We start from the raw sequence: 22,156 nt of genomic DNA on the forward strand, positions 1-22,156 counted from the left end.
TCCCCGGGATATTTCTACACGGACGGGGCAGGGATGAAGAAGTTTTCAAGTGCCAGAGAGAACTGGGTGCAATAAACCATTTATTCCTACAAAAAAAAGCCTGTGCTGTTAAAATCCCCAGAATGTTCCTGGCCCCACGTTCCCGCAGTAATGATTTTTGGGGGCTTTTCTTTTTTTTTTTTTTTTTGAGGATTATTACAAATAATATTTACCTTTGTGCTGGTTCACATCTTGATGCTGTTAAACACGTGGCCGCAGCTGGTTTCCCGTCCAGGGGAGTGATACAGCCCCGGTGTTATGAAGCGAAACCTCTCCTGCGAGCCAGAACACCCCACATTTAAAAATCTATTACTTTTCAATATTCCAGGGATGTATTTTGCTCCAGCTCACAGCAATTTCCTAGTTTACCCTTATTAAACCGAGAAGGGCTGAGTGGAGGTTCGTGATTTATGAAACACATACTAGATTCATTAAAACCTTTAAAGATTTAATACATTTTTATCAGGACCTTAAATCCGGGCAAATGCCTTTAAAAAAACACCAGTTACGGGGTGTTTTCAATCTCTGGCGCCCCTTTTGCGCTTATTTAAGAGCTGTAAACTTCGGATTGACAAATATCACGGATATTTCATTCCTTATTCCTAAACGGGAACTGAGCCCTCCTGTGTGCGACCCTCGGGGGTCTGCCAAGCACAAACACCAACTGATTGCCCCTTTATCGAAGTTTTGTCTCCCAGCCCTCCTGTGTGGGACCCTCGGGGGTCTGCCAAGTGCAAACATCAAATTTATTCCCCCAGCCCTCCTGTGTGCGACCCTCGGGGGTCTGCCAAGTGCAAACATCAAATTTATTCCCCTTTTTCCCAAGTTTTGTCTCCCAACTCTCCTGTGTGGGACCCTCGGGGGTCTGCCAAGTGCAAACATCAAATTTATTCCCCTTTTTCCCAAGTTTTGTCTCCCAACTCTCCTGTGTGGGACCCTCGGGGGTCTGCCAAGTGCAAACATCAAATTTACTCCCCTTTTTTCCAAGTTTTGTCTCTGTGTGGGACCCTCGGGGTCTGCCAAGTGCAAACATCAAATTTATTCCCCTTTTTTCCAAGTTTTGTCTCTGTGTGGGACCCTCGGGGGTCTGCCAAGCTTGAACACCAATTTATTGCCCCTTTATCGAAGTTTTGTCTCCCACGTGGTTTTTAAACTGGAAACCAACCGGAACGAAAATATCGAGCCGTTACACAGAGGTGGGTTATTCCACCACCTCCACGGCGCCTTTGGAGCCTGGATCGGGAATTGCGGGTGAGGAATGCGGGGATGCTGCGGGGTGGGTCGCGCTGCGGGCGGGGGCGGGTCTCGAACCCGCGGCCTTCGGATCTTCCTCCGCCGCTCCTCCAGCGCCCCCTGGTGGCGGCAGCACCACCAGCACCGGCGGCACCGGCGGCGGTCGCGCGGTGATGACGCCATTGGCGCGCCGCCGGTACCGCCGGTGCCGGTGCCGGGCATGGCCCAGCTCGGCGCCATCGCCGCGCTCGCCCTCGGGGTCGCGGCCGCCGCGCTGCTCTCGGCCGTGCACAAGATCGACGAGGGGCACATCGGCGTCTACTACCGGTGAGGAGCCGCGCCCCGGACCGGGAGCCGCGCCCGGGCCGCCGCCACCGCGCTCATGGCTGTCCCTCCCTCCCTCTCTTTCTCTCCCTCTGTCCCCGCAGCGGCGGCGCGTTGCTGACCTCCACCAGCGGGCCCGGCTTCCACCTCATGCTGCCCTTCATCACGTCCTACAAGTCAGTTCAGGTGCTGCTGGGGCCGGGCCGGGGGGGCCCCGGGGGTGGGCCGAGGGTGGGCCGGGGGTCTGGGGGTGGCCCCGGTGTCGCTTCCTGGTGCCGGAGCCCTTCCCGCAGCGGGATTTGTGCCGGGAAAATCGCTCTCTTTAAGCCTCTTTCCTTCATCCCCCGCCCCAGACCACGCTGCAGACGGACGAGGTGAAGAATGTCCCGTGTGGCACCAGGTGAGATGTTCAGCCCTTCCTGCGGCCTGGCTGGAAATTCGGGATTCTTCCTTTTTCCTTGTGGTTACTGCACGTCTTTAAAACGTGCAGGTTGTTCTCAGGGGTTGGGTTTGACCCTCAGCCCCCAAACTGGGATCGCTGAGAGGGTCAGTGAGGACCCCCCAGGATGATGAGCCCACCCAGGGCCGTGTCTGTGCCACCATCCCTGGGGGCTGAGGGAGGGTTTGGGGGGTGCTGGGGGCTTTTGGGGTGCTGAGCAAGGCCAGGGTGGATGTTTGGGGCTTTTGGGGTGCTGGGCAGGGCCAGGGTGGGTGTTTGGGGCTTTTGGGGTGCTGAGCAAGGCCAGGGTGGGTGTTTGGGGCTTTTGGGGTGCTGAGCAAGGCCAGGGTGGGTGTTTGGGGCTTTTGGGGTGCTGAGCAGGGCCAGGATGGGTGTTTGGGGCTTTTGGGGTGCTGAGCAAGGCCAGGGTGGGTGCTGAGGGTTGTTGGAGTGCTGAACAGGACCAGGGTGGGTTTTTGGGGTGCTGAGTAGGGTTGGGGTGGGTGTTGGGGAGGTTCGGGGTGCTGAGCAGGGTCAGGGTGAGTGCTGAGCATTATTGGGTTATTGTGATGGTGCTGAGCAGGGCTTGGGGTGGGTGCTGAGGGTTGTTGGGGTGCTGAGCAGGGCCAGGGTAAGTGCTGAGCTTTATTGGGTTATTGTGATGGTTCTGAGGGTTTTTGGGGTGCTCAGTAAGGCTGGGGTGGGTGTTGGGGGTTTTTGGGGTGCTGAGTAGAGCCAGGATGGGTGTTTGGGATTTTTGAGGTGCTGAGCAGGGCCAGGGTGAGTGCTGAGCATTATTGGGTTATTGTGGTGGGTCTGAGGGTTTTTGGGGTGCTGAGTAGGGCTGGGGTGGGTCTTGGGGGGTTTTGGGGTGCTGAGCAAGGCTGGGTTGAGTATTTGGGGCTTTTGGGGTGCTGAGCAAGGCCAGGGTGGGTGTTGGAGGTTTTTGGGGTGCTGAGTATGGCCAGGTTGGGTGTTGGGGCATTTTGGGGTGCTGAGGGTTTTTGGGGTGCTGAGCAGGGCCAGGGTGGGTGCTGAGGGTTGTTGTGATGGTGCTGGGGGCTGTCGAGATGCTGAGAAGGGCCAGAGTGGATGTTGGGGTGCTGAGCAGAGCCAGGATGGGTGTTGGGGGCTGTCGGGGGTGTCAGGGTGCTGAGCAGGCTGGAGTGGGTCCCAGACTCAGCCCACTGGAGGGGAATTTCCCCCCTCAGCCTCCAGCAAACATCATTTCCCCTTTGTCTCCCGTTGCAGTGGGGGAGTGATGATTTATTTCGACAGGATCGAGGTGGTGAATTTCCTCATCCAGAGCGCGGGTGAGTCCCCAGTGCTGCCCCTGCACGGACCCTGAGGGGGCTGTGCTGCACAGAGAGCAGGTCAGCAGGCTGTGGTTGTGTTTGCTTTGGAGCCAGGTGGTACCACAGGTGTGCCCTGGACACCTGGCCAAGCTCTGGACTCCAGGGTGTCACCCCCTGACCCAGCTCTTCTGGGAATTCTGTGTGTTTGTTGCTTCTTGCTTTTGTTGCCTGTGTTATCCCACCCCCCTGGGCTTTGTGCAGCATCAGAACTGATGGGAGTAACCAGGTGTGCAGCCAAGGGGGATGGTGGAAGCAGAGACTCCTCTGGAGGCCAAAGGGCAAGGGACCTGTGCAGCCTTTTTCCCAAATCCTTTGATTTTTAACGTGCTGTTGGTGTGCTGGAAGTGCCTGGCTCAGCAGGATGCTGTTCCCTCAGTGTGCAGGGATCACACACGTGTGTGTGTCTGTCTGTCTGTCTGTGTGTGTGCAGAGGTCACACGTGTGTGTGTGTGTGTGTGTGCAGGGATCACACACGTGTGTGTGTCTGTGTGTGTGTGTGCAGAGGTCACACGTGTGTGTGTGTGCAGGGATCACACGTGTGTGTGTGTGCAGGGATCACACGTGTGTGTGTGTGCAGGGATCACACGTGTGTGTGTGCAGAGAACATACGTGTGTGTGTGCAGGGAACATACGTGTGTGTGTGTGCAGGGATCACACGTGTGTGTGTGCAGAGAACATACGTGTGTGTGTGCAGGGATCACACACGTGTGTGTGTCTGTCTGTCTGTGTGTGTGCAGAGGTCACACGTGTGTGTGTGTGTGTGTGTGCAGGGATCACATGTGTGTGTGTGTCTGTGTGTGTGCAGGGATCACACGTGTGTGTGTGTGTGCAGGGATCACACGTGTGTGTGTGTGCAGAGAACACACGTGTGTGTGTGTGCAGGGATCACACACGTGTGTCTGTCTGTGTGTGCAGAGGTCACACGTGTGTGTGTGTGCAGAGAACACACGTGTGTGTGTGCAGGGATCACACACGTGTGTGTGTCTGTCTATCTGTGTGTGTGCAGAGGTCACATGTGTGTGTGTGTGTGTGTGTGCAGGGATCACACACATGTGTGTGTGTGTGTGTGTGCAGAGGTCACATGTGTGTGTGTGCAGGGATCACACACGTGTGTGTGTGCGCAGAAATCACGTGTGTGTGTGTGTGTGTGTGCAGAGATCACACGTGTGTGTGCAGAGATCACACAGGTGTGTGTCTGTCTGTCCGTCTGTCCGTGTGTGCAGAGATCACACAGGTGTGTGTCTGTCTGTCCGTCTGTCCGTGTGTGCAGAGATCACACAGGTGTCTGTCCGTCTGTCCGTGTGTGCAGAGATCACACTGAGATGTGTACACGGATCACAGCAGGGTATGTGTTTGCAGGAATCAGAGTTTGTGTTTGCAGCCACACAGGGAGGGCTTGGGAGTGGTTCAGACCCTTCTGTTTACAGAGCAGGGGATGGATGTTGGGGAAGGTGTCACAAAATATGAGCAGTAAATAAACCTGCCCTGACCAGAGGGGTAGTGTGGGCTCCTCATTTCACACCCTCACTGGGACTGGGCCCCAAGGCTTTCCCTGAGGATGCTCAGCCTCCTTCCCCTCCTTCTCCCCGTCCTTCCTCTCCCAGTGTACGACATTGTGAAGAACTACACGGCTGACTATGACAAGGCTCTCATCTTCAACAAGATCCACCACGAGCTGAACCAGTTCTGCAGTGTCCACACGCTGCAGGAGGTGTACATCGAGCTGTTTGGTGAGCTGCCCGTGGCCTTTCCCGTGGGGTTGGTGGTTCTGAGGGTTCTTTTCATGGGCTGTTGCTGCAGAACCCCCAACTGATGGGCTTTTATCCATTAATCTCGTGTTTGCTCTGTTTGGAATCAGGGTTGTTAACCAGCTGCCATCGTTTATCCCTGTTATCTTTTGGAGCTGAGTGCTTCAATATGTTGTAACAATAAACTCCAGCCCCAGCCCTGCCAGTAGCAAAGGGCTTTAGGGAAGGGAGTGGGAATTCTGTGGCGTTCTCTGGGTGTGTAGCAGCTCTGATGGGTTGAATCAGTCACAGGGTTTGCTAATCCAGATGGAAAAGCCAGTCTGTGGCTCTTTGCTGTTACAGAAAGTCTGAGCAAGCACTCCTTGGCCTGAGGGTTTATTGAGCTTTGGGTCATGCCCGTGGCTGCAGTGCCCACAAACCAGGGGTGTTGGCAGGGGCCTGCTGGCCTTCCCAGCGGGAAATCAGGCAGCACAGGGAGACACATGGCAGGAGAGGCTGAGGAAAAGCTGTGGTTTCTTGGTGGAGTTAGTCCAGTGGCTGCCAGTGCTGAGTGTTTTGTTTCTGGCTCTGGACTAACAGGAAATCCTCCCAGTCTTTCAGCACTGGTGGTGCTGCCTGTGGGCACTGAGCTGCTGGGAATGCTTTGGGAGCCCAAGAGGACAGGATTTGTGCCTGAGAAAACATGGAGTATTTGCAAACTCCTGTTCTGTGTTCAGACTGTGCTTTCCAAGGAGCCTGGCTTCCCAATCCCTGCACAAGCTGCAGACCCAGGACTCAGTTCCCCCAGTTCCCACTTCCTGCTGGGAGGGTTCCTGGCTCATGGAGGCTCCAGATGTCAGCAGCTGCTGATGACAACTGCTTGAAATGGGCTCAAAGCACCCACTCTGCACAGAAGAACTTGTACAAACTCCCCTGTAGCTCTTGGTCTGAGCTGGCTGGGTCTGACCCGGGGCTCTGTGCTGGGACACAGCCCCTTTCAGGCGGCCTCACGTCATCCTCTGCCCCCACAGCTGCCAGCAGGTGCAGGGAACTGATAACAGCTGCTTCCAGCACTCCTGGCTGCACTTCATTAGGAGCCTGAGTTCCTGATAGGAAACTGGGACCAAAGCAAACAATCCAGGAGTGTGATGTGATCCCTCTCAAGGCTATTACAGTTTGGTTTTTCCCTTAGCACTTCCCAGCAGGCTCCAACTGGAAGCGCTGCCTTCCTTGGAGCTTTCATCAGAGCAGGATTTTGGGTTGTGCTTCCCTTTGAAATCCTCAGCTTTGCTGGAGTTCTGAGACTTCTTGAGCCAAACAGACGTTACTGATGATTTTTGCAGCCTATTAAAGTAATTGATGCAGCCATTTCCCAGTCCTGCCTTTTCATGTGCCCCATGTCCTGCTGGCACAGGTGCAGGTCAAACTCGGGATTTAGCTGGATCACGTTACTTCAGGATGCAGTTGGGAAGATCAGTGGGGAGGGAGGTCAGAGCACAATTCTTTGTCATAAAGATGCTACTTTTGCCCAGGAAGATTCCAAACTGCAGGCTATGGAAGCTGGAGAGTTTCCTTTCATGCCTGCCGTGGTCTATCCCAAGTGTTGGTGTTGGTTGAGGCTGTTTGGAGATACTGGGAGAGCTGGGAACCTTCCTCAGGGTCAGCCCAGCGCTTCTACATCCATCTCACCTTTGTAGTTTCCAGGAATAAGAGTTATGAGCCATCCCAGCTCACTCTGGGTGCTGACAGCAAACTGCCCTGGGGGTGTTTCATTACTTTTTTTTTCCTCCATCAGATCAGATTGATGAAAACCTTAAACTGGCCTTGCAGCAAGACCTCACCACGATGGCCCCTGGATTAATTATACAGGTAATGAGGATTTGATTGAGATATCGAAGGTGCAGCTCGTGAGGAGGGTAAAGGGCTAGAAGGAAGCAGAAAACCTAAACTTTTTTAAAAAGTGCTTTACAACAGACTTTGTTGAACTCGAGGAGTGGGAACAGTCCTTCCCATCCCCACATTGTTGATGTGTTTGGTTTCTTCTGACATTACTCTGGGTCTGGCTTGCAGGGGTTACAAACTCCTGTCATGTCAGGGGATCTTCCAGTCCTGTTTCTATGTGGATTTTGGGCCTGGTCACAGTTGTGCTGCAATGTGACAGAACACACCTGGAGTGTCCCCTGTCCCCCACAGCCCCAGGGGCTGCTGGGCTGAGGTTTGTTGGCTGCTTGCCCAGGTTTTCCTCTGTTTCTCTCTCCAGGCAGTTCGAGTTACAAAGCCAAACATCCCCGAAACAATCCGGAGGAATTACGAGCTCATGTAAGTGCCTCGGGCTCTGCACCTTTGTGTTCCCAAAAGGAGCCAGTTGGGCAGCCTAACAGTGCCATCCCTTGGGAGGGGGCTGGAGAGGGGCAGCACTGAGCACTGCCTGGGCTGGCAGGTCCCTGCTGCAGGAGGAGGGAGTTCTCCAGTTTGAGGGAATTCTCCACAGGAATGCTGTGCCCTGGGGCTGCTTCCCCCTGGCACTGGCCCTGTGTCACAGAGCCCTCCCAAAGCAGTGGGTGAGGGGCAGGTGGATGGATTTCACCACTAATCCTCTTGTTTGACTGGGATGGAGAATCTGTTGATTCAACAGGCTGAAGACTTGCAAAGCTTTGAAATAACTTTCTTTAATAGCACTTGACGTGCTGATCCCTTTCCAGTGCCCTGAGCCAGCTGCCTCCTCCTGCACTTGGTCATTTGGACATGCCTCTGTTCCCTGAGCATCCTGCCAGCAGCCTGTGCAGGCCCCTCTCATCCATTCTGCTTCCCTGGCATTTCATGTGACCTTTAGGGATTGTGGTAAATCCTGCATGGTGTGGTCATGGTAGGAGAGTCCCAAATCAGCCTGTGTTCTGTTGCCATAAATGCAGCAGGACGTGTTGAGAGACTTGTTCTCAATTCCAGAGTCTGTTCTCTGAGTGGGACCAGGAGAAGAGTATTTTATTTATGGTCACACTTTTAAAACTCATTAATGTAAGTAAAACCAGTAAGATAGAAAAGGCTTTAGCACGTAAAATGCAGAGCCACTTGATGTTAGGATTGATATTAGGGGACAGTTTCTTCACAGGAAGGGTTATCAGAGCATTGCAACAGGATGCCCAGGGCAGTGGTGGAGTCGCCATCCCTGGAAGGGTTCAAAACATGTGTGGATGTGGCACTTGGGGACGTGGTTTAGTGGTGAACATGCTGGAAGGAAGGGTGAGGCAGCGACTCATCTGGAGCTGTAGTGGGAATCCCCACAGGTTTTGAACTGGTTTCTCCTGCCCACCAGGGAGAGCGAGAAGACAAAGCTGCTGATCGCGGCACAGAAGCAGAAGGTGGTGGAGAAGGAGGCAGAGACAGAGAGGAAGAAAGCCCTGATTGGTCTGTATGGCTGGGCTGGGGGCTGGGTGTGGGGGCAGGCAGCAAAGAGACCCCAGACTCCAGGGCAGGGATGCACCTGGTTCAGTTTGGGGTCTCCTCTGACCTGAAACTCTCCCAGAGGAACTGGGGAGTTTTGCAGGTGGGTTCCAGCTTTGCCTTCTGAGGGCTGGAACCTCTTCCCACTGTTTATTTCCACCTAATGTGGGTGATGAGTGAGGACTTTCCTGGGTGAGGCTGCTTCTGACATTAGGAAGATTGTGTGATGACAGTGTGGGTGTGCTCCTGATTTCATTTCAGAGGCAGAAAAGATTGCACAAGTTGCTGAAATAACTTACGGGCAGAAAGTGATGGAAAAGGAAACTGAGAAGCGAATTTCAGAGATTGAAGGTGAGTGGTGGGTGAGCTTTCCAGTAAATCAATCCTGAACCAGTTCACCAAGGAGTTCTTGGAGTTGGTATTAACTGTGTTCCTCAATCCAGGCTGACATTCACATGGGTGAAGTTCCAGAGCAGAGACAGGAAACTCCCTTTCTCAGGTGCTCTTTCTAGGAGGTTGAATTCTCAGGTTAAGGAGATGTTCCCCCACCCATCTGAGAAAATGCTTTAGCAAGGAAACTCCAGGCCCTGGAAGGGCTCTGCAATTCCAGCTTTGCAGAAGCCACTGAGGAGCCAATTAAGAGGCTTATAGGTCAGCAGCTTCTCATTAAGAAGTTCTTTGCAGAAATACAATGGAATTTATTTCTTGTAGATGTGTGTCAGCCCCTCAGTTCAGGGCTGTGCAGAGGATTCCTGCCTCCTTCATTCTTCCTGGTATCTCTAACTGGGACCAACCACTCCTTTTGGTCAAAAGGGAGGAAGTTGTGGGCCAAACCATCCAGTTGTTTACATGATTTTTAAGTGTAGCAGCTCTCCATGCTTGGGGAGGTAGACAAATGGTTTATCCAGCTGTGCAGCTCCCAAATCCAGCCTGGCCTGTTGCAATCATGTGGCTCCATGTCCTGGGAAGAATGTCAAGAGATGAGCAGGATTGCACTAATCTTAGCCTGAACATGGTGGTTTGATACCCCATCCTTTTCATTGGATAAATATGAAGTCAGAGGGGGAAAAGGAGTGCAGTACAGAAGGGGGAAGCATTTCTTTCCTTAAATGTCTCTGCCAGGAGTCAGGAATTTTGGTATCCCACAGGATCAGAGCCCTTGAGCAGTTGTTGATAGAGCAGAGAAAAGCTCTGCAGGATCTGTCTGAGAGGCAGAGCCTGTAAAGCTTAAAATCTCCTGCTCTCTGTGCCAGAACCTTCATCTCCATATCCCAGACCAAATCCCATCTGGGAATTGCATCCACAGGCACAGACCTCATCTGCAGAGAGTCTGCTGGGCTGTTCCAGGCTGTTCCTGGAGTCCTGGGCAAGTGCTGTGGGTAAATCCCACGTTTGCAGGGGAACAGTTGCTGCATTTCAGCACGAGAGTCGGTCCTGGCTAGAGAAGAAAGAGTGAGCTCGGCCCACGTGATGGGGATAATCAAACCCTGATGTCTGTGAAATGCTTTGAGCTCTGCAGTTGAGATACAATTTACTCACTTAATGTTCTCGTCCTGCAGCCATTTAGCTGGAAATTGAGCTCCCATTTTGTTCCCTCTCCCCCTTGTTGTATCCCAGTGCAGTTTAGATGTGGCACCGGCCACTTTATTTTAAAAGTTTCCAGCTGCAAATGGTGCTAACTTGGCTGGAAATTAAAAAATCTAACTCAGAGCATGTGTTTGCTTCCAGATGCTGCATTTCTTGCACGGGAGAAGGCGAGGGCTGATGCTGAGTGCTACACAGCCATGAAGGTGGCTGAGGCCAACAAGGTACTGTGGATTCCTTTGTGGTGCCTTGGAGCAGGGCTCAGCATCAGGCTGGAGGGCAATACTCAGACTAGAGCAGTCAGTGGTTGCTGTTTTAAATCAAAAAACAAAGCCATCTCATCTCAGCAAAGTTTCCATCTGACTGAAGCATTCAGAGCCTCATCTGCAAGTTCATTTTCTTCTGGACAGATAAATGTCAGGATGTGTAAGATCTCTGCTCCGCCAGATGCTGGCGGGGACTGGCTCTCTCTGTAGATGGAGTATCAGTTTCAGTGTTGCCCTTTCACTCTGTTGTGATGAGAAATGTGGATTATTCCAGTCTCAAGCTGGCAGGCAGTTGGAGCAGAGTGATCTTCAGGGTGACAGGCAGGGGTAGAATAAATCACAGTTCAGGAAAAGAACAAATGGAGGTGATCTCAGACATCCTGGTAGAGCCTTGATACTGCAAAAGTAAAAATAGAACAAAAACCCCAACCTGGAAACAAAAAAATTACCTAGATACAACTGCCAGGTGTGTTCCTGCCTACAGTGAATTCCCAGGACATCCCAGCAGGAAGCATTTCTGTTCTGTGAGAGTCAGTGAGAAGGACAGAGGGCTGGAGTGTTTGTGCACAAGTTTTGCCCCAGTTGTTCCATCCTCTCAGTTATAATGTCATTATCCTGAACAAATGAGCTCTGCTCACCCAAACACACTCCCTGGAAAACAGCCAGGGATATTCTCCTTCCCAGTGGCTTGCATTGCAAGGGCTGCAGTGAGTGATGTGCTCTCGAGCATCTCCATCACGTTTGGATTGAGCCTTTCCCCAGCTGCTCCCATCACTGTCATTTTGCCGTTTAGTCCCTGGGGTTTGGAGCTTCACTCAGCGCTGCTCACAGAGGGCCTTCCCCTGGGCACTTCGTGTTTTCCCTGTGGAGAGGCTGAGCACTCCTGGTGGGGCTGTGGAAAGGAGGTGCCAGGAGTTTGTTGTTGCCCTAATCTGGGCTGTTGTGCCCCGTTTTCTCTCCATGCAGCTCAAGTTGACTCCTGAGTATTTGCAGCTGATGAAGTACAAGGCGATCGCAGCCAACAGCAAGATCTATTTTGGCAAAGATATTCCCAATATGTTCATGGACTCTGCAGGGAGCCAGAGCAAATCTGCAGAGGGACTGGCAGAAGGAATCCAAGACGAGGACGGGGCAGGAATCAGCGAGGACACAAAACTGCTTCATGGTGTCAACTGAGGAGAAAAATTTCTAATCATTTTATATTGAAAAATCATGAACTGGGAAATTCCTTTTTGTTTTCCCCCTTTCCCGTGGTGAAAGAGATGAATCAAACTTAATCCTTTCAATCTTTTGTATGACAATTAGACAGAAGGACTTTGGTAATTATGGGATGGGTTTTTGTAGTAACCTCTAAGCAGCCAACTCCAGGTGTGTCTTGTAGCTGCACCTCCCCTGCTCTTGGTCACACAGACCAAGAATTCTGGGGAGAGGCTGCCTGGGCCATCAGCTGGATGGGAGCCTGATTTGAGTCAGAAGTGGTTTGTAGCAGTTGGGAGGTAAAAAAACACTGAAGTTTTGGAGGGAGGGGAATTGCTGCTCCAGCTTGTTTGGATTTCTTTTTTTGTTTTTTCTTATTGGAAATTCTAAGTACTCTATTTCAGCCCCCTTTCAAAACAAGGTGCTAGATTTTGTACACTACACGTGGCTGCTCGAGGCCTGGGCAGTGGCAGGGGCTGCTGAGCCCACGTGCACCATGAGGGGCAGAACTCAGCTGGAATCCTGCAGGTTTCCAGCCAGTGGGGAGGGATTGAAGCCTTAGACACGTCACGCAGGTAGTGACCCAAAGTCCTCATTGTCTGCATCCTGACACTGCTTTGTTTTGTGACCCAAAGTCCTCATTGTCTGCATCCTAACACTGCTTTGTTTTGTGACCCAAAGTCCTCATTGTCTGCATCCTAACTCTGCTTTGTTTTGTGATCCAAAGTCCTCATTGTCTGCATCCTAACTCTGCTTTGTTTTGTGACCCAAAGTCCTCATTGTCTGCATCCTAACTCTGCTTTGTTTTCCATTTGTCTTGGTTTTTGTTGGGCAAAGGTTGGGCTGCTGGGTGAGGGTGTGGGCACAAGGGCAGTGTCCTGGAGGGGAGAGTTGGATGTGACTTTTCAGTGAAACCAGACTGCAGAAAATTGTCACAGTCATACTTGGAAAAACTAGGGAGGAAGGAATTTTTGTCTCAGGGACCCTGACTTTGCAAAAAGCCTTGGTGGGGAGAAGCTGCTGGAGTGACCAGACAGTTGTGTCAGCTCATTATTTGCTCTGCAAGAGCAACTGGATCTTGGTGTTTACAGAGTCTGACTGAAAAAGGGTGTTCAGGTGAGCTGAGATGAGCAGAACTGAGTCCCTGTGGGGTTGGGTCTGAATAGACCTTGTGGAAAGAAGATTTAGTAGGAGCCAAGGACACAAACTGTCATCCTGAAAGGTCACAGGGCAAAGAGAAGCAGCTCTTGTGTGAACTGCCCAAAGTGGAATTCCCTTCTTTTCTCTCAGAACAGAATGGACCTTCCACTTCAGGGAGCTGAGGAATCCCTCATGTCCTGGGTGTGAGGAGGGAACAGGGGTTTGTTTTCCACATGCAAAATTTGAAGACAAAAGTTCAGGCCTAGAGAGAACATTTTTCTCTCCCTAATCCACCTGCACTTGGCAGCAGAGCCTGTTGGTTCATTGCTGAGGCCAATCCCCTCATCTGAGATGGTGCCAGTGCTCATTGCCAGACCAGCCTGTTGCATTTCCAGGCTCCTGCCCCAAATTCTTGCTCCCCTCAATCCCTGGTCTCACTCTCCAGTGTTTAAATCTGCATCAGACTAACAGTTCTGATGGATCTCAGCTGCTGGCTCCAGGGTTTTACACAAGTTTCCCAACAGGGAAAGTGACTGCTGATACTTGAAAATGCAGAGTGGAGGTTAAGCATCAGTTTCTGCTGGAGGAAAATCCCATCTTCTTTGTATTTCTTGGAAAACAGGACCTAAGGGAAGTCCCATCTCCAGACCTACACCAGAAACTGCATCCCCAGGGAGGCTGTGTGATATTCCTGACTAATAAATAGGTCTGTGCAGGGAGATTATAAACAGGGAAAAGCAGAAACTTAGCAGTGAGAAAATAGTACCTGATCCCTTGAGGATGAGCTGGTTTGGGATTGTTCTGTGTTCGTGCTCGAGGGTTCCATCATCAAACTAAAACCTCCTTTTACACAAGTATTTTTCACTAATGAAAGGACCCAACTAAGCCAAAGTGGTATTATAAACTCATTTTTTAATGTGTGACTTCACAGCAAGACAATAGTTTGGGATAAAGAGCTCTTAATGATTATAATTAAAAACATGACTGTTAAAGTATTAATGTAATTTAGTTGAAGTGCACTAAGAGTAAAAAATCAAAAGCAAAGTTGAGTGTATCAAGTCTTCACAGGCCAAAATCTGGTGTTGCTTCTTCATTCAGGTTTCTTCACTCTGTAAAACATCCTGAATTTTCCAGAGTGGATCTGTCACTCCCTGTAAACGTTTGTTCCCTCTGTCTCTTTAATGGGCATTTTGTCCTGTTTCCATTATCTTGAGAGGAAGATCTGAATTTTAAACCCACCCTCTAACAAAGGAAACAGGTTTGTGGCACTGCTGGTACCTGGGAATGGCTTTTGGGAGCATGGGAATGCTCTTTGATCTTCTTATGTACTGAATTCAAAGCCTTTTTATTTTGGTATTTGCTATGACAATAAAATGGCCTTTGATTTTAATACCTTCAATTTTCACATCAGGGTTTGTGGATGAACTTTCAACATGATGTGTGGGTGTGTTTGCAGGGGGAGATTTTCCAGAGGGAACACAGAGGCTGCTGGTGGGAATGGGGAGCTGTGGATGCTGGTGCTGCTTCTCCCTTTCCAGTGAGGAGGAGGAAGAGGAGGAACATGGAAGAAGAAGAAGGGTCAGAGGTGTCTTTGTCCAAGGAATCCCACAAGTGCTTGTCAGCCCCTGCTTTGCTGATGGAACAAGTGGAGAACACGGGAACGAGCCTGGAGCTGCAAACACCTCGGATTCCGTGAGGTTTGCAGAAAATCCTTGTCATGTTTTACCACACAAAGGGCAGGAGCCTTCTGGGTGTTTTTGCCCAGCTGTGTAAACACCAAATGTGCAGGGGGGACAGTGGAGTTCTGCAAATATTTGAGTTAATGGGTTCCAGCTGGCAGGCTCCCATTCTGTCCCTGTGATAAAGCCAGGCATTGTCCACGGCCCTGCAGCTCCTCTGGGGCTCTGGCCTCGTCCCAAGTGCTCCCCAGCACTCTCCATCCCCAAACCAGCGGCAGGACAAGCACTGCTGCCTGCACTTGGTTTTCTCATCTTTATTTCCTCCCCTGAAATAACTGAAATTCACTCCCAGGGCAACAGCTCTTCATGCAGGGGCAAGAACCTCATTTTTTGGGGTGGACACAGAGGGTGGTGGGCACTGATCGGGCTCTGCAGGGCAGTCAGTGGGCACAGCCCCAAGGCTGCCAAAGCTCCAGGAGCGCTTGGAGAACGTTCCCAGCGCAGGGTGGGATTGTGGCGGTGTCTGCAGGGCCCGGGCGTGGGTGGGTGATCCTTGGGGGTCCCTCCCAGCTCCCCGCCCTTCACGGCGGCACCAGGGACAGGCGGGTGCGGTGGGTGGCAGTGCTGGCTGGGAGTGGCGCGGATGTGTCACCCATTTGGGTGCAAAGGGCACCAGCCGAGCCGCGGCCTCGCCGTCCCCTCCGCCCCCCGCGCGCCGCCATGGCGACCGCGACCTTCCCAACATGGCGCCGCGGAGCGCTCCCATTGGCCGGCGGCGCAGAGCTGTGTGATCCCATTGGTCAGCAGCGCGCCGAGGGGCGCTCCCATTGGTCGGACGGCGGGGGCGGGGCGGAGGTGTGGCGGAAGTGGCGGCGGCGCGGGCGGGGATGTGGAGAGCGGGCATGGCCGCCGGGGACGGGCTGGGCCCGGCGCTCCGCGCCGTCATCGAGCAGGTGCAGCAAGCGGCGGCGCGGCGGCCGCAGGTGAGGGCACACCGGCGGCAGGGGGACAGCCAGGGGGACCAGCGGGAGGCCGCTGCCCTGGCGGCAGGGCCTCCGTCACCTCAGGGATGGGCCCGCGCCGTGGGGACGGGTCATGAGCCGACCGCCACCGGGACGGGTCCCACAGCGAGAACAGGGCCTTGTCACCGCGGGGACATCCCCCAGTGCCACCGGGACAGGTCCCACTGCGGGGACATCCCCCCAGTGCCACCGGGACAGGTCCCACTGCGGGGACATCCCCCCCAGTGCCACCGGTTCAAGTCCCACCGCGGGGACATCTCCCCAGTGCCACCGGGACAGGTCCCACCGCGGGGACATCCCCACAGTGCCACCGGGACAGGTCCCACCCTTGGGACATCCCCCCAGTGCCACCGGGACAGGTCCCACCCTTGGGACATCCCCACAGTGCCACCGGGACAGGTCCCACCCTTGGGACATCCCCCCAGTGCCACCGGGACAGGTCCCACTGCGGGGACATCCCCCCCAGTGCCACCGGGACAGGTCCCACTGCGGGGACATCCCCCCCAGTGCCACCGGGACAGGTCTCACTGCGGGGACATCCCCCCAGCGCCACCGGGACAGGTCCCACCGTTGGGACATCCCCCTCCTGTCACAGGGACGGAACCACCACGGAGATGGGCACCTAAACACCCCACCAGCAAAGACAGAACCCCACTATCGCGACATGCTTCCCTCCTGCTTGTCCCCTCCGACCCCTCCCAGGGCAGCCCCGGGCTGGAGGGGGGGGTCCCGAGCTGGGGGGATGTCCCCGTGTCCCCCTGACCCCCGGTGGTCCCGCAGGGGCTCCCGGCCGTGCAGCCGCGGCTCGTGGCCGTCAGCAAGACGAAGCCGGCAGAGATGGTGATGGAGGCGTATGGGCACGGGCAGCGCAGCTTCGGGGAGAACTACGTGAGTCTGGGGGGCTCAGGGGCTGGGACAGGGGCTCAGGGGCTGGGAGGGAGGCTCAGAGGGCTGGGACAGGGGCCCAGGGGCGGGGAGGGAGGCTCAGAGGGCTGGGACAGGGGCCCAGGGGCGGGGAGGGAGGCTCAGAGGGCTGGGACAGGGGCTCAGGGGCTGGGAGGGAGGCTCGTGGTGGCCCCGTGTTCAGCACAGAATCACCCGGGTTGGAAAATCCCTCCCAGCCCATCCAGTCCACCCTGTGCCTGATCCCCACCTTGTCACCCACCCCACAGCACTGAGTGCCACGTCCAGTCATTCCTTGGACACTCCAGGGGTGGGGAGTCCACCCCATTCCAGTGTTTAACGACCCTTTCCATGAAGAAATTCCTCCTGATGTCTCAGGGCAGCCCAGTTTGGGTGGCTCTTTTGGGGGACAGCATCACCCCCTGGCCTTGTGTTTTTGGGGCTCATGTTGGTCCCAGGAGCACACACCCCACAGACACTGATCTTCCATGTGCCAGGGGTTTAATGGGATTCTCCTGCATTCTCTCAGGTTCAGGAGCTTCTGGAAAAGGCATCAGACTCCAGAGTAAGTTCTCAGTCCCCTTCATATTTTCTCTCTTGTGTCCTGAGAGTTGTTCAGCCAAAGTGCTGGTTTTTGTTAGGAATTTCATTGGATCCTTGTTTTTGCAGTTAAATAATGGGTTATTCTTAGCTCTCTTCCTCTGCCCCATTCCCCCTCCTGCCTTGCTGGCTCCAGAGGAGTCTGGGAATTTGTGCTTTAGTCATGATGTGTCTGAACAGTGCTGTGCTTTCTGCAGCTGAGGCACAACCCTTGTTTAAAAAAACACTCAGTTTGGGGAAAATATTGTTTTATGGCTATTGCAAAAGAGCTTTGCCTTCCTTGTTCCCATGGGCAGCATTCCCTGCAGCCACAGCCCCCTCCAGGCTGAGCAGCAACCTCAGCACAACCACAGGCTGAGTCCTTCAGGGTCAACAAATGAAGAAATTGGGTGTCTGGTGTTTGTCTGTGGGCAAACTGAGGCTGAAGTGCTGTGTGGGGGAGAGGGAATTGTCCTCCCAACCTCACTGTTCTCTCTGCTTCCAGATTCTGTCATCTTGTCCAGACATCAAGTGGCATTTTATTGGCCACCTGCAGAAGAACAATGTCAACAAGCTGATTGGTAAATCCTGAGTGACTTTATGTGGGTAACAGTGTCCCAGTGTTCTGATGTGGCAGGGGAGGTCTGGGTAAAGGTTCTTCCCCCACAGGATGAACTCACCAACACCTGTTGTAGGTACCACCTGAGCCAGTGGAATTCCATGTCTTTTCTCTCCAGCTGTCCCAAACCTGTTCATGTTGGAAACAGTGGATTCTGTGAAACTGGCAGACAGAGTCAACAGCTCGTGGCAGAAAAAAGGGTCACCCCAGAGGCTGAAGGTCATGGTGCAGGTTAACACGAGTGGGGAGGACAGTAAGTGGCTCTTCCTGATGCTGTGCACCTTTGTCCTGCTGACTTGACAGAGAACAGGGTGGGCTGGTTTGTGCTTTCAAAGTGTTTCTGTGGCAGAGTTTGACCCAGAATTCCCTGGTTTTCCCCAGGCAAGCACGGCCTTCCCCCTGCAGACACCACGGCTGCCGTGGAGCACGTGATCAACAAGTGCCCCAGCCTGGAATTCGTGGGGCTGATGACAATTGGCAGCATCGGGCACGACCTCAGTAAGGGGCCAAATCCTGACTTCCAGGTAGGGTTTTTTACAAGAAAATGCCACTGTTGGCTGGTCTCCTGTTACAGTCAAATCAGTATCACAGAATCATAGAATTGATTGAGTTGGAAAAGCCCTCCGAGATCATCAAGTCCAACCCTTGGTCCAACTCCAGTCCCTTTACCAGATCATGGCACTCAGTGCCACGGCCAAGCTCAGTTTCAAACCCTCCAGGGATGGGGAATCCACCCCCTCTCTGGGCAGCCCATTCCAATGCCTGAGCACTCTCTCTGCAAAGAATTTTTTTCTGCTCTCCAACTTCAATTTCCCCTGGCAGAACTTGAGCCCATCGTGCCCCCTTGTCCTATTGCTGAGTGCCTGGGAGAAGAGACCAACCCCCAGCTGGCCAGAACTTCCCTTCAGGCACTTCCAGACAGTGCTGAGGTCACCTCTGAGCCTCCTCTTCTCCAGGCTGAACACCCGCAGCTCCCTCAGCCTCTCCCCACAGCACTTGTGCTCCATTCCCTTCTCCAGCCTCGTTGCTCTTCTCAGTTGGGTTGGAAGAGACCTCTGAGATCATCAAATCCAACCCTTGATCCAACCCCACTGTGATCACCAGCCCAGGGCACTCTGTGCCCTGGGCTGGTGATCACAGTGGGGTTGGATCAAGATGTGGTGGATTCTCACTCTGTGCCCTGGGCTGGTGATCACAGTGGGGTTGGATCAAGACATGGTGGATTCTCTGTCCCTGGAGGTGTTTCAGAGGACACTCAGTGCCACATCCAGTCCCTTCTCCAGCCTCGTTGCTCTTCTCTGGCCCCACTCCAGCCCTTCAATGTCTTTCCTGAACTGAGGGCCCCAGAACTGAACACAGTCAGTATGAGTCAGGCTGTGAGAGTGTAGACACACCGTGCTCAGAGCAGTGCAGTGTCAGTGCAGGTGTGAGGCTCCTTCTGCAGGGCATTCCTCCCATCCCTCTGAATCTGCAGCCAGGAATTTGGCAGGGCCCCCTGTCCTGGAGCCTTTCGTCCAGGTGAGGTTTCCATGAGCCTTCTCTGTGTTGTCAGTATAGCTGGGAAATCTCCAGAAACTGTTAAGGTGCTTCAGTGGGAAACGTGGGAATTACATTTCCTGTGTGAAGGAGACTGAATTCCCAGACAGGCAGGAATCCTGGTCTGTGTCACCCTGGAAGGCAGGTGACATGGCAGTCAGCTGTGTGACCCTCTCCTCTTCCCTCCTCCCTTCCAGGTGCTGCTGTCCCTGCGGCAGGAGGTGTGTGAGAAGCTGAACCTCCCTGTGGAGAAGGTGGAGCTGAGCATGGGCATGTCCACGGACTTCCAGCACGCAGTGAGTGTGTTCCTTCTGTTCCTTCTGCCACCCTTCCTTCGGGGAACAAAGGGACCTGCTCCCCAAATCCCAGCCCAAACAGGCCTCTTGGATGGAGATCCCAACAGCGCTCTTCCATGAGAAACAGCTCTCCTGGTCCTGGGGTAGATTCCTGGGATCCAACCAGCTCCTGGGTGGCGAGGACAGGGGAAACCATCCTGTGATAATGGAGAGAGTCGAGGCTGCTCAGAGGGGTGGTGGCAGCCCTTCCCTGACCTCCTCCTCTCTGTCTCTTCCAGATAGAGGTTGGATCCACAAACGTCAGGATTGGCAGCACTATTTTTGGAGAGCGGGATTATTCCAACAAAGCTGTTGGGGGCAAGGCCCCCGCTGGAAGTGAAGGCCAAACAGAGGCTGTGACAGTGCAGGGGCAGTAGGTGGAAAACAAAACCCCTCCAGAGGAGAGACCTCGCTGCTGGGAGACCTCACTATGCATTTTACCTCCCTCTGTGTCAGCACCTGCTCCTGGTGGTGAGAGGGAATTCCTCGGAACAGAGGCCAGAAATGCCTCATGATCATCATGATTATAGAGTACCCCTAGAAACTGGAAATCTTTATAACCAACAAATGATAAGGAAATTGGTGGTTGCAAGTGGCTTTAATGTCTTGGCTCCTCAGGGTCATCCAGGACAGAGACTTTGGAGTAAGTGGGTTGGACAAACAAGTGTTTGTTGGGCTGGAGTTGCTGCTGAGCAAGGTGGGTGTGACCTGCAGCAGTGCCAGTGATTGTTTTCACTAAGGACTCAATTCTTCATTAAACAAGTTGTGATCTTGCCAGAAAACTATAAATGTTTCCCCAAATACAAGTTTTGCACGTGGGATGGTTACGTAGGAGCTGGGATAGGGCCTTGCTGTGACACTGGAGAGACCATGGCCATGGAAACAAGGCAAGTGACAGCACAGGTGACTGAGGAGCTCAGCTGCCACCCTGAGGTCATGGTGTGATGTTTTGGCTGCACATCACAAGTGTGGGAGTGTCTTTTGGGCTCAATCCTGTCGTTTTCAGGCTGACACTAATTTTTCCCATAGCTCCCTGTCTGCCCAGATGTGGGATGTTTCTCCCTTCTCTTCCTTTCCCCTCCTCTGTTGTTGGGAATTATTTTCATCCTGCTTAGTAGTTTTGATGCTCTTTTTTGGTCAGAATGGGATTTTTGATGCTGGTCCCTGCTCTGCCACCAGCTTGTTGTTGCTTTCCCAGGTGAGTCCCAGCCCCTCTACACCTGTGTGAGGAAACCATAGTTGGTTCAGGGCAGCAGGGAGGTTTTCTTGGGAGAAGTACTTCAGAAGGGGAAGTATTATTGTCCCACTGCATTCTGAGTTCCTGAATAAAAATCCTTTGGCCACTGAGAGAGCTTCTAGGCCATGTCTTAACATCCTAAGTGCTGGTTCAGCCTTCCCTGCTCCTGGAAGAGGGAAATGGGACTGTGACTGCAGTAACTTTCCCTCAGGAGTGAGCAGAAGCTCCTGCATTGTCCTGTGCTGTTTGGCCAGTCTCACAACCTGTATTACAGTTAATTTTGGGGCTTTTGTGGCTGCTAAGAGGAGGAGGCCTCAGCTGCCAGCAGAAACATCCTCCCCAGGCTTTGCTCTGTGTGTGTGTGGTTCAATCTCGCTGTTGGTTTCACTCTGTAAATGCTGAATGTAAATGAAGAGTCACCTCCAACACCAACCTGTCATAGCTCCGTGGTTTTAGAAGCAACGTGGGGTGGGAGCTGCTCTCCTCACACTGCACCATGTGTGGTTTCATAGTCTAGTAATAAAAAGTGGTGAGTTTTAATACCATCTGTGCCAACTCTAAAGCTATTAAAGATGTTATTTTTACGTTCCAGCGTGGTGAATAAATGGCCTGAGGCGTTCTTAGAGCTGTTTCCCCAGCCAGGAGCAGCTGGTGGAGCCGGGATGGAAGGAGGAGGGTGATTGAAGGGCAGAGCTGGCGAAGAAAGTGAAGTGATTTTTGATCAGAAGGGTCAAAAGTTGCCGAGCCGGGCCATGTGTCGCGAGTCGCGAGCTGTCCCCGGAGCAGCCTCTGGGTGGCGGTGCTGCCGCGGGCACGGGGCCGGACAGGTCAACAGCGAGTCCCAAAGTCGCCTTGTTCTCACCTGATGTTCCCTCCTCTCTCCTCCCGGAGTTTCAGCACTACGCCCGCACCGGGATCCTCCTGCTGACAAATTTCTCCCCAGGAAAAGCCTTTGGGATATTTTACACTTGTTCTGTCTGAACCGACTCCAGGGGCTGCAGGGGGCCCTGCAGGGCGTGTTTGGTGCTGGGAAAACCTTGGCCAGAGCTCTTCGTGGCAGGCAAGGAAGGAGCTGCAGAGCCAGCCCAGCCCCAGTGATTGGAGCCCGAGGGGGTGCTGGAGTTCCCCCTCTTCGGGCACAGAACAGGGGTGGAATTACACTGGGAATTCTCTTGTGTTGTGGCTCACAGGGTGGAATTGCACTGGGAATTCTCTTGCACTGTGCCCCATCTCCCATCTTGCTTTTCCTCTCTTGGGTATTTTGTGGTTGTTTCCTGAGCTGGGACTCCCATTCCTCCCCGAGTTGCCCATCTGGAGCCCGAGGCAGGAGGGTGCGGAGCTGCCGTGTCAGTGACACCAGACACCTGTCCAGGGGAGTGGGCACGGACCACCCACCCCCTCCACAGAGGTCACCCCGCAGATGGGAACTGCTGGTCACTGGAGTGGAGCCAACGGGCTGGAGATGAAAGGGCTGCCCGGCCTCTTAATGAACCGCGCGGGG

General features: G+C 53.4%; 2 protein-coding genes across 2 annotated transcripts; both read left to right on the forward strand.

Annotated features, from left to right (window-relative positions):
* The first annotated feature begins 1,440 nt into the window (after positions 1 to 1,440).
* Positions 1,441 to 14,144, forward strand: ERLIN2 (ER lipid raft associated 2). Its single transcript, XM_071579118.1, has 11 exons — positions 1,441 to 1,599; positions 1,701 to 1,782; positions 1,950 to 1,996; positions 3,287 to 3,348; positions 4,995 to 5,120; positions 6,913 to 6,986; positions 7,378 to 7,436; positions 8,431 to 8,522; positions 8,820 to 8,909; positions 10,287 to 10,366; positions 11,375 to 14,144. Exons 1-11 carry the CDS (start codon positions 1,493 to 1,495, stop codon positions 11,582 to 11,584), a joined length of 1,029 nt encoding a protein of 342 aa, XP_071435219.1. The 5' UTR covers positions 1,441 to 1,492; the 3' UTR covers positions 11,585 to 14,144.
* A 1,146-nt stretch (positions 14,145 to 15,290) lies between these two features.
* Positions 15,291 to 21,247, forward strand: PLPBP (pyridoxal phosphate binding protein). The gene is made up of 8 exons (XM_071579059.1): positions 15,291 to 15,407; positions 16,227 to 16,334; positions 16,879 to 16,914; positions 17,434 to 17,509; positions 17,666 to 17,800; positions 17,929 to 18,071; positions 19,281 to 19,379; positions 19,658 to 21,247. Exons 1-8 carry the CDS (start codon positions 15,312 to 15,314, stop codon positions 19,793 to 19,795), a joined length of 831 nt encoding a protein of 276 aa, XP_071435160.1. The 5' UTR covers positions 15,291 to 15,311; the 3' UTR covers positions 19,796 to 21,247.
* The last annotated feature ends 909 nt before the right edge of the window (positions 21,248 to 22,156 follow it).

This window comes from Pithys albifrons, chromosome 29 (assembly GCF_047495875.1).
Source record: "Pithys albifrons albifrons isolate INPA30051 chromosome 29, PitAlb_v1, whole genome shotgun sequence".
NCBI lineage: Eukaryota > Metazoa > Chordata > Aves > Passeriformes > Thamnophilidae > Pithys > Pithys albifrons.